The 12,562-nt window shown below is 37.0% G+C and overlaps 1 protein-coding gene across 1 annotated transcript; it reads left to right on the top strand.

Annotated features, from left to right (window-relative positions):
- Window positions 1-31: 31 nt before the first annotated feature.
- On the top strand, window positions 32-7,340 carry kctd2 (potassium channel tetramerization domain containing 2). Its single transcript, XM_079476195.1, has 6 exons — window positions 32-634; window positions 1,584-1,692; window positions 2,105-2,196; window positions 3,476-3,571; window positions 4,001-4,126; window positions 4,220-7,340. The coding sequence occupies exons 1-6, from the start codon at window positions 284-286 to the stop codon at window positions 4,247-4,249; spliced, it is 804 nt and encodes a 267-aa protein (XP_079332321.1). The 5' UTR covers window positions 32-283; the 3' UTR covers window positions 4,250-7,340.
- Window positions 7,341-12,562: the final 5,222 nt, after the last annotated feature.

The raw sequence follows: 12,562 nt of genomic DNA on the forward strand, positions 1-12,562 counted from the left end.
TGTCACGTATGCGTTATCTTAACCCGGAAGCGACATGGTCCTTCTCACCCATAATATTTGAAGCTTACATGGGTCGTTTGTATAAACAAAACGGATCAGTCAAGCGTTTTTATAAACTGTAAACTATGTCGCCTCGTGTGAGCGTTACTAACACACCGCAACGCATTTGTCCTCGTTATCAGTGCGTTTAAAACCAATCCGTTTCGTGAAACGGCGCCGTACGGAGCGCAAAATAACGGAATTTGGTGTCTGATAAAGACGGAACTGACTGTGCTTCGAAAATATGGCAGAGTTGCACGTTGAGCCCAACGCGACTGGCATCCTCGAGCAGACCGATCATTGTGAAATCAGAGGTTTAGTGAATGTGAGACTACCCTCGCCCACCCTGATGATTCCACCCCGTAGCGGCTTGTCCAGTCCGGGGGTCTCTGGTTCAAGAGCGGTGTTCGGGTTTCCTATGAAAAGCAACCCGAGTACCCCATCGTCAGAAGCCACAGAGAAACCTGGATCCCGGTGGGTTCGACTGAACGTTGGGGGAACCTACTTTGTCACGACGAAACAGACCCTGTGCAGGGATCCAAAATCGTTTTTGTATCGATTATGTCAGGAAGATCCGGATTTGGATTCTGATAAGGTAGGTGTTGTTTACATTAAAATCCACTGTTTGATGTTTTTCCTGCAGCACACATACCAAATGCATCGATCACATATCCATTATTCAGGTTGTTTGTGATTGACATATACATATAATTTATCTTTTCATCCGTGATTTTGATATCCACAAATCTATAACGTTTATTTATCTCTTCAGTGTGTACATTCCTGTTGAAATAAGCTGTCCTGTTTTGCTATTTATAAATCATGAAAATATTTATATGCTTTTAAAAATTTAAATTATTAACAATTTTCTTTAAAAGGTTTTGTTTACTTGCTGTAGTTTTCCCCTAAAGCATAATAAAGATCATGATGTAATGCTTGAGATCTGAGCATTGCACATTAGATTAAGAAATTTGAATTCATCTTTATCTGGTCAATGTCTGATGGTATTGTTAAGGGAATTTCATATTGACATCTAGGCCACAATTTAAAGGGATAGTTAACCCAAAAACAAAATGCGGTCATCGTTTACTCACCTTTAAGATCTTCCAATTCTGTATAGTTTTTTTTGTTCTGGTGAACAACACAGAGAAAGCTATGTGGAAGAATGCTTATAACCAAACAGTTTTTGGACCCCATTGACTACCATAGTAGGAAAATAACTTATTTTTTGTTTGTTTAACACAAAAGATGATATTTTGAAGAATGTAGGACAGTTCTGGGGCACTTTTGACTCCCATTGCAATTGCTCTATATGATAGTCAATGGGGTCCTAGAGCTGTAGTGTTACACGCATTCGTCTCAAACATCCAACAAAGCTATTTATAAAGGTTTGGTTCAACTAGAGAGTTAATTTTTGGGTGAACTATCCCTTTAATACCACACTGTGTGCTAGAATTATAGCTGAGATGGTCCTAAAATAGATGCATTGCAAAAACACTGATCACTGTTCACTTATAAATTCAATCTCACGTTTTTCCTCTCAGGATGAGACAGGAGCATATTTAATTGACAGGGATCCCACATATTTCGGCCCCATCTTGAACTACCTGAGGCATGGAAAGTTGATCATAAACAAGAACCTTGCTGAGGAGGGTAAGATGGTCAGGGCACATTGTCCTTGAAAACTTCATAATGGAACAGTAGTGATCTAGTTTCATTTAAAACCTTTTTTCTGAAAAGGGACCACAGTTTACTCGCGTAACAGTTTCCTACAGAACCGGTGGGGTGTGAAAGGTGTCAAAAGAATTTTGTGGGTCTTTGTTAAAAATCTGCAGTTAAAATCAGTGCTTAGAATGGTCAAAATCTTTCAAGCATTTTTATATTTCTTACATAAAATATTGACAATAAAAGCATGTAAAATAAGAGAAAAAGCACTGAAAGCAATGACTAGAAAATGTAAAATGCAATAGTCATATTGTAGTGTATCATCTCTAACCGTATTCTTTTTACTGTATAATTATTTTTAGATATTTAATAGTTTGTAACGTATTATCCGGTACTGCAGGTGTTCTGGAGGAAGCAGAGTTTTATAACATTGTGTCACTTGTGCGACTTGTGAAGGAGAGAATACGAGACAATGAAAACAGGACATCTCAGGTTTGTGGACAAATAAATTCAGAATTAATTTCTTTTGAGTTTACTAGGCAGAAATTTTCTTTAAATCACTACATTTAATTAATGTAAAGCAGTCTATGTCTTAAGGGAAAAAGGTGGTGATCTTAAGAATTAGAGTTCATTATTCTGAGCCATTTGGATCAAGGTTTAAGTGCGCAGCTGAACTCACTGATGTAATTGAGGTTGACACTTTATCAAGCAGAAACTTGTGTTATTTCTTCAACCCTAGAAACAACAGATCGCATTATAAAATAATTACAGGTTTAGACAACCGTTTTGCCCTACCCTATGGCACCATTGTACTCGTAAACACTGTACTAAGACATATTGTCCCAAACTCAAGCCATTGGCTTAGACAAAAGCTGACACGTAAGAGCTCGCAAACAAGCATAAGAATGATTAAAATGTGTCAATGTATTTACCACGCATCACTTGTTTATATGATGTTACACTGTAATAGAAAAGTGTTATAACAATGAGAAAAATATATTACAATTGTAACAATATGCCTGAGAAGTAGCGATTCCACACAGAGAACTGAAGTAAACAGGCAAAGAGTCCAAGCAAACATCAACGAGAACAAGGTAATAAAATAATAATCCACAGGATTCACAGACAAAACATAGTGTTATAAAATAACATCCACAGACCAGGTTGGTGCACGATACTATAAGAGAGTCCAAGGTAATGCTAGACTAGACGCCGAAAGATGACAAAAAGGCTGAGTATATATGGAGTCCATGGGATGGGGTTCAGGTGGAGTGTAATGGCAGTCAGGTGCGGGGTTATCAACGATGTCAGATGGGTGCAGTTAAAAGTCTGGTGATTGTGAGCTAGCGTAGCGGGGCTCTAGTGCAGGGGGCGTGGTTGACGAGGACAGGGCAGATGTTACATTAATAATGTGTATTTTTTGTACTTAATACAATTACTTATGTTTATTTTGTTTAAAGGAATAGTTCTCCTTCAAAAGGAAAATTCTCTCATCATTTACTCACCCTCTTGTCATTTCAAACCTGTATGACTTTCTTTCTTCCGCAGTACATCAAATATATTTTGAAGAATGTTGTTAACAGCCCCCAGGCTGTGCTGTTCTGTTACTAACATTTTTCAAAATGTCTTTTGTGTTCTGCAGAAGAAAGAAAGTCATACAGATTTGAAATGACAAGAGGGCTAGTAAATGATGACAGAATTTTCATTTTCAAGGTAAAACTACTCCTTTAAGTGTTTAAATTGAAGGATTCAACTATTCTTGTTTCTATAGGGCCCTGTGAAGCATGTGTATCGTGTATTACAATGCCAAGAGGAAGAGCTCACTCAGATGGTGTCGACCATGTCGGATGGATGGAAGTTTGAACAGGTAGGTGTTACCCAGCATCAGTACAAATTTTTTGTGTAATACTTTAATAATCCCGTCCGGCCTGGATTAGACCACTGAAAGACTGTTAAAGTTTTGCTCTGTATGGTTGAGACATCTGTAAACCAGGATGAGCTGTTTAGTTTAGATGGGCCTTATGAGAACAATATACAGTATATTGAATGGGTGTATATAAAGCTCATTCATGTGAAAGCTTGGTCCTGTTAGTCCTTCTGCTTTTAAAGGTTGTTTGTTAAACTTTAATGGGTCTTTTCTAAACGAAGAAAAAACATGCGTGCAAAACCTGTGCGTGTGATTTCTTGAGTAACAGATTGTGTGTACCGCTTTTTCTGTACTTGCGTAAATTCATGGTTTTCATGGTGTCTGTCTATTTGCGATGCGGTGAATTTGATGCAACTTGTCTCATTCCAGCTCATAAGCATTGGTTCCTCCTATAACTATGGCAACGAGGACCAGGCTGAATTTCTGTGTGTCGTTTCCCGGGAGCTCAACAACTCAACTAATGGAATTGTTATTGAACCCACCGAGAAGGCTAAGGTACGATTCATGTTTTGACTCTGGTTTATTAAGCAACAACTTCTGACAAAATGTAATGCTTCATCATCGTCAATGCTGATGTTGCCCCCACAGATTCTTCAAGAGAGAGGGTCCAGGATGTGAGAAGCCTGGTGTCTGAGCTTACACAGATCTCCTATCACTCACTTCCATTCCTCCAGATCCTACTCCACCATACAGCTGACTCCAAGTTCATCAGCTCACCATCCCTCCCCTTGTGCCTTTCCACTTTGGGGGTTTAAGCCCCTCTCCTCCCTGCAGTGCTGCAACATTAACCAATCAGCACCATTACTAACTATCACTGCTTTTATCAGCCAATTGAAAAAAGCATGTGAGGTCAAACCTCGGACAATGATATTTGATGCAAGATTGCTCAGAGAGGATACAGGAAAGGATTTATCATCGTAATGCTTATTCATGGAGCCGTCATCTCCCTCATCATATCCTAATCATTGCCATGGTAATCTTTACAACAGCTGGTCAGTTAAGCTATGTATAACCTTATGCTCCTCAGGACTTCCAAAGGTGTGCGAGACAGACCATGCAGAAGTCACTTCCCGATATTCAATACAGCTTATCCTAACAAGCACGTTATCTTAAATCATTAGCATCCGCCACATTTCTGTATGCATTTCTCATTTCAGTATACACTTATCAAACCAAGTGCACAGCAGGTTGCACCACGGATGAAATTAAGACAGCAGCTTTTGAACATGCAGCGTTTTGTCTTCTGAGCAGCGTTTTGTTAACTCTACCCATTTAGCCATCTAGAAAGGACCAGCGGAGAAGGGAGGAGGCTCATACTGCCAACTGTCAAGTCACATATTTGTCCACTGCTGTGAAGAAGTCTCACATTTCCAGTTCGCTCGGGTTGTCATCCTGGAAATTGTCTTTTTGCCTGGATATTTCAATGCATCAAAAACAGAAGAAATATGCGGTTGTAGGGCATGTGAGGATTATGTACATAACAAACATATGTATTACGATAAGGCCGAATGCAAGTCATGTTGTTGTTGATATTTGTACCATAGTGGTCGATTTTTTTGTGTTTATCAAGATGAGGTTGTTTATTTGAGATATTCAGAAATCCCTGGTATACTCTTTAAATGCCTGGTCTCTAAGATTTGTAAGCGTTTCTCTCAAACTCTTTGTCAATGACGGGAAAAAACCAGGAGACTTTTATAGAGCAGGTGTTAGGCTTGTCCAGGTGGTTTAGGAGAATGCTGTTGGACGAAGCATCAACATGTTTTGTGTCGGGGCAAAACTGCATTGATGGCTCTTTTGAAACTTTTTGGACATTTTAAGAACTAGTTCTCCCCATTAGCAGAAAATGTTGACTGTTTAACTCATTCTTTAAAAAAAAGACTGATCACATCAGAGGAATGTTGAACGTTAAGGGCTCCATTTAATGTAGATATAGTTTCTTGTCATTTTTGAAAATGTGAAGTATCAGTATCTCTTCAGGTGAATCGTTTTACGTGTGCTTCATTTTGACACTGGAGCTGGAATTTTGTCCTTTGAACTGGTCGCCCTCATCGTTTAACATGATACTTCTCTCAAGTAGCAGATAAACTTGATCTGTAAAAAATTGTGGAATCTGAATCTACTGTGACTAGAAGTGAGAATATTTAGGTAAAATTCAGTATTGTCCAGGCTGTATTGGATATTCAGTTGTTCATATCTATTGCTAAACTGTTGATAAAGCTAGGGGTCAGTCTAAGATGGGGTTTTGTAATGTTTATGGTCTGCGGTGTTTAAAGTGTTGTTTCTTGCTCTAAATATGTTTAAAGATTTTCGCCTCTATCATATTATTTCATTTAGCATATCAAGAAGACAAAGTATTAGTCTGTGAGCTACTGTTACTGTTTCCCCCTCCTTGAGAGAGTTTATTTGTTCAGCCCCAATTGTTAGTCATTGAAGGATCCTTTATTGGACCTTCTCGTACATTCCCATTGTTCACAGTTAGGTTTCAGATCTGTTTTCAAAGCAGAATCTTGAATTCAGACCCAGATGCACTGTTTAGTTCTCTTGTTTGACCCATTATTCCATATGTCTTGTTTCAAAGATTTTCTCTTTCTAAAATACAGAGATAGATCAATGCAACGTAATGGTCTGTTTACTTCTCATGTCTTTGGCCTCTGAACAGTCCATTCCTTAACACGGATACTGAATGTCCCCTGTTTTTGCCCAGATTGTTTTTGTGCCTGCCTATCTGTATTCAGCCTTTTCACTCCTGCCCCTATGCACTTTTAAGTTGGGCCCGATTGTGCCTACCTTTAATATTCTCTCTGTGTGGATTTTGTTCTATTTTGAGAATTGAACCCCATGCATGGCATTAGAAAATGTCATTTGAAGTCTCAAGTTTTATTTAAGACTGTTCAGGAAACCGAAATGGATGTCACATTGACTGTTGCGTATTACCCAGACTGTGAGAATTTCAGCCTCCTCCTTTTTAGAAATCTGTACTTTAGGTCTTGTTCGACTTTTCGTCAACCATTCAGATGAGAAACATTTCAATTCCTTATTTTGGAACGCTAATTTGGAAGCATGCGATGTGTTGAGTATATAATGTTTTATGCTGGGAGTGTGTAGAGGTGAATTGGTGCATGGACTGTTGACAGATGGTTTTGATATGTAATGAATATTTAAGAAGTGGAGCTTTAAAAAATGGTCAGTCTGCAGCTTTGGACAGGTTTCTCTTCTGTAGAAATTAATAATATCTCACACACTACTGGATAAACTGGCTTGTTAAGTCTAAATATGCTTATAAAACACCCTTTGTATTTGGTATAAGCCTTAAATCTAAGTTTTGGAAGTAGGCCAGAAGTTAAGACCTCTGTCATAAAGTCGTTCATACCAGTTAAAACATGGTCCATGGTCCCAAAAAGAGGCATTTTTGCCCTAATATAGTTAGTCAACAACACCTGCATGCTTTAATATACAGTACACACACATTCTAACGTGCTAAAACCTGCTTTTACATCAGTTGTTTTGGATGTATTGCATTGTCAACAGTATTGGTGTAAAGTGTCAAATATGTCAATAGGTTATGGAGATTCTGGAAATGAGTAATCTTGATCAGACTGTCTTTTCATTTTTCTTAATTTTGACGTTCGTCTTCTGATGCAGTTTCTTGCCATGTACAGATTGCAAAAAGATAATGTATGATTTTTATCATAAAATGTGTTTGTGTTTCAAAGTTGTGTGCTGTTTGTTGATTACAGTCGTTTGCGTTTACCTTTGTGTGTGTAGGGAAACAAAACGGAGCAGAATAGTTCAATACGAGGTTCCCATCCTTTTGATGAGTGGATTATCATTTTAATTAAATAAATAATCGGCGATTAAAAAACAATGAGATTTAAGTAGTTAAGAGCTGAGCATGATTAAACATATTTTTATTTTGTGTCCATATATGTATATTTGCTATAGAAGTGTCCATAACTGAAAATGTTCTGCATTTCTAAGCTTATCATGAATGTGGGAACCAACCCAGTTAATAATATCTTACTGTAAACATTCTGACCCGAAGATTCCTCTCCATTAAATTCAACTCAACAGGGAAACACATGAGTAAGTTACTGAGAGAAGTTTTTCAGACTGCAGGCCGTTTGGATGTCGTCTACGTCACACGTATAGTTGTATTTCCTTTAATGAGTGACGTTTACTTCAAACAAATACAACACCTACTGTATGAAGCCAGGGGGAGGGGCCAAGATGGCGGTGTGAACGGACTGAATTTTCGAGCTCTCAGCACCAACTTTAGTAAAGAAGGATAGACTCGATTTTGGAAAGTTATTTCGAGTTGAGAAAAAGCGAACATCTTTTTTGCTTTATATTATTAATGCAAAATGCCCAAATCTGCACAGAAACGTCCGAATGCTGTTAACAAAGCAGCAAACATTGGTGGCATGGAGGATATCACTGATCACGATTACGAAGATGGAGGAATAATTAACGACCTGAACAACAAAGAAGAATTTCCTCCACTTCCCATAACACCCAGTAAACCTCCATTAGCCAAAAAGCCATTCTCACAAACACCTACGGTCGACTTGAAGTCTGACGAGATCGTTGCTAAACTTGCTAATCTCATTAACACCAGAAGTGATGCTCTAGAAGAGATGGTCAAAGCTACACGCACAGAAATCAAGGATTTAAAAGAAAAGATGTGTTGTATTGAAAGACGTGTGGAGAAGAATGAACATTCTACCCTGACTTACATGAGTCGTGTGACCGATCTGGAGCGTTACGGCAGGAGATGGAACATAAAATTACACGGCATCCCAGAAGCAGCGAAGGAAAACATTCGCGAGGAAGTGATTCGCATCTGTCAAGAAGTGTTACCACAAGATAGAGATCAGCTGCCAGCGGCGATAGATATCGCGCACCGCGTGGGTTCCAAGCGTCCGAACGAGCCGAGGCCACGAGCTGTCATCATTCGCTTCGTTGTGAGGAGATACAGGGAAGCAGTGTGGAAAGCTGCAAAAATTAACCAATTCCTTCGGAATCATGGTTTGCACTTCACTGAAGACTTAACGAAGGAGGATAGGGAATCAAGGCAGAAACTGTGGCCAATGATTAAAAAGGCAAGAGAGGAGGGCAAATCGGCATACTTCGTTGGAGGTCGAGGTTTTGTTGATGGTGTGGAAATAACATGAGCAATAATCAAACGTTGTACTACAATCCATCTAAGACGCAAGGTTTGTTGTTCTGAGATTCAGAAAAGTGGCAAGCAAAAAATATTCCTGTGTTGTTGATTAGGTTATGTGTTATGCTTTCAATTCAAAAGTAAAGACATTTCCTAATGGAAGGCTAAAGGTCAAGTATCCTAGTTTAATTGTTTTAATAGGTGCTGATCTTGATTTTCATTTCCTTATATTCTTCTAGAGTTTACATTTATTATACTTTGTATTTTCAACTGTTCTGATAAACCTGTTGGATTTATCTCTTATATCTTTCAACGCTAGGGGGTTGCGTAATAATATTAAAAGAAAAGCATTATTTCTATTTGCTAGACAATACAGAGCTGATTTCTGTTATATACAAGAAGCTCATTCGGTTAATGATGATGTTAAATTTTGGAATAGTCAATGGGGGTCTTCAATTTGGTTTTCCCATGGTTCTGAACATTCAGCAGGGGTAATAACACTTAAGAATAGATTTAATGGGGAAGTTGTACATTCGTTTTGTGATTCAGAAGGTCACTTTGTTTGTTTGTTACTTAATTGTAATGATGTACATATTATTACAGCAAATATTTATGGGTACAATAGGAAGTCAGAAAATGACAATCTTTTAGGGTGCATAGAGAATAAATTTAAAAGCTGGTTAGACAAATATCCAAATGCTTATATTATAATGGGAGGGGATTTTAATATTGTGCAGGATTATACTGTTGATAAATGGCCATCAGGACGTCCAAAATCTACAAATACTAATCTCAAAAACTTCATGGATACATTTAATCTAATAGATGTTTGGAGATCTAAATGCCCTGATGATATAGTCTTTACATGGAGTAACAAATCAGGTTCAAATCGGTCCAGAATAGACTACTGGTTAGTTTCTGAAAGTCTTGACAAAGATGGGATCGATGTAGATATTTTACCTACTCCTTTAACAGATCACAGAGCTATTTATATTAATTTGAAGCTGCTTCATAAAACACCTAATGTAAAGTCTTCATATTGGAAACTCAATAATTCTCTTCTGCTGCATAAGGAGGCCCAAAAGAAAGTTAAGGACTTGATTTCTAGTCATTGGATTAAAGCTAAAATGGAAAATGCCTTCAGTACGAATTGGGAACTTCTAAAATTTGAAATTGGCAAATATATGAGAAAATTTGCTTCATTAATGGCCAAAAGTAAAAGATCTGAAGAAACTAAAATAATAACGAGAATAACAATTTTGTCTCAGAAACATCCAGATTCTCTGCTAGAGGACGAAAAATTAGAAATGGTCGACTTAACAAGTAAATTAGATGACATGTATAAGAAAAAAGTAGAAGGTGCATTTGTTCGTTCTAGAAGAAAGTGGCTTGAGGAAGGGGAACAAAACTCACATTATTTTTTCAATTTAGAAAGGCGGAATTTTGTTAATAACACCATTAATAAGTTAAACATTGATGGAGTTACAACCGATGATCCTACAGTAATATCTCAGTACTGTAGTGAGTTTTATAAGAACTTGTATACCTCTAATTACTCACAGGTGACTGCTGATGCCTTTTTGAATTTATTGCAGATTAAACCCATTGATAATTCTGAAAAGGACTCTTGTGATAAACCTATTACAATATCTGAATTGTCGGAAGCAATTAGTCATCTGAAAAATTCCAAATCACCAGGTACTGATGGTTTGACATCTGAATTATATAAATTATTTTCCAAAGATTTGGCTCCTTTTCTTGTAGAAGTTTTTGCTGAAAGCATTGAGAGACAGTATCTTCCACCAACTCTAACACAAGGTTTAATTACATTGCTCCCCAAACCAAAAAAAGACAAGCTATATATTGATAATTGGCGCCCTATCTGTTTATTAAACAATGATTATAAATTGCTGGCCCTAATTTTAGCTAGAAGATTGAAAAAAGTTTTGGATTCCGTTATTGATGAATCGCAATCAGGATTCATGAAAAATCGACATATAACCAATAATATAAGATTAGTGTTGGATGTCCTGGACTATTCAGAAATGATTAGTGATAATGGGTTTATACTATTCTTAGATTTTTGTAAAGCATTCGACTCGGTAGAGCATCAGTTCATCTTTGACACGCTCAAGAAATTTGATTTTGGTGTTTTTTTTTCTGCAGCAATTAAAACCCTTTATAAAAAAGGCAACTGTTCTATTAAACTATTAAATGGTACTTCCCCTAGATTCGATATTACTAGAGGAATTAGGCAAGGGTGTCCTGTCTCTCCATACCTCTTTCTATTGGTGAGTCAGCTTCTCTCATCTCACATTAAATCAAGTCCAATGAAAGGCATCACAATCTTTGATAGAGAGATCAAAATAACCCAATTAGCTGATGACACTACGCTCTTCATTAAAAACGAAGACCAGATCTCCGTGGCTACTGAATTAATCTGTGAATTTTCAAGGGCATCTGGTGTATACTTAAATTTGGCTAAATGTGATCTTATGGCCATCAAGGAATGTTCTGAAGCATCGTATAATGGTATTCCCTTAAAAACTGAGGTTCAGTATTTGGGAATAAGCATTATTAAAGATCAACACAGAAGGTGTTTACTAAATTTTAATCCTATTGTTGAAAAAACTAAAAGGAAATTTAATCACTGGCTTATCAGAGATCTTTCTTTAAGGGGCAGAGTCTTGCTTACAAAGGCAGAGGGAATTTCGAGACTGACTTATGCAGCAATGGCCTTGCATCTTAATAAAAAAATATGCAAAGAAATTGATAAAATACTGTTTGACTTTGTATGGAAAAATAAAATACATTACATAAAGAAAACAATAATAATTAATTCATATGAAAATGGCGGCCTAAATGTTTTAGATTTTGAAATGTTAAATAATACGTTTAAAGTTAATTGGCTTCGTCAGATGGTCAGAAATCCTTACTCAATCTGGAACTTCATACCCTCCCATATTCTTTCCAACCTTGGTAATATAAATTTTTTTCTTAGTTGTAATTATAATATTGATAGGGTACCAGTGAAACTCTCAGAATTTCATCGCCAGGCCTTTTTATCATGGTCATTGATTTTCAAGCATAACTTTTCACCACATAAGTATTATATATGGAACAATAGGGAAATATTATATAAGCGCAAATCGTTGTTTTTGAAACATTGGTTTGATAATGGCATCATATTGGTGGATCAGCTATTTAACTCAAATGGTCTTCTTTTCACTTACAGTGAGCTTTTGGCGCATTATAAGATTCCTGTAACACCAGGGGAATATGCGAAGGTTTTTGGTGCAATTTCTCCTGAAATCTGTATGCTGTTTAGACATCAAATAAGAATTAGTACCCAACAATTGTCCCCACTTAATAATATAATAAGTACTCATGTGGGCAATATCTGCTTTTCCCTTAACGCAAAGAACAGATCGATAAGAGAGTTATTTCAAAGAAATTCCGTGTCTTTGCCTTACATTTACTCATATTGGAGTCGTTTTACGGAGGATATTGTGTGGAAAAAGATTTGGCTTATACCTAATCAGTATTTGATTACAAACAAAGTTAAGGAGGTGTCATTCAAATTAATACATAGAGTATACCCTGTAAAACATTTCTTTAAAAAGTTTAAAAGTGATATTGATGTTAATTGCACCTTTTGTGACAGTTGCCCTGAAACTGTGGTTCATTTATTTTGGTACTGCCCATTTGTAAGACCATTTTGGCAAAATGTATGTGATTTTATCACAAGAAACATTGATAACCAGTTTATG

The sequence above is a fragment of the Barbatula barbatula genome, assembly GCF_947034865.1.
Source record: "Barbatula barbatula genome assembly, chromosome: 16".
NCBI lineage: Eukaryota > Metazoa > Chordata > Actinopteri > Cypriniformes > Nemacheilidae > Barbatula > Barbatula barbatula.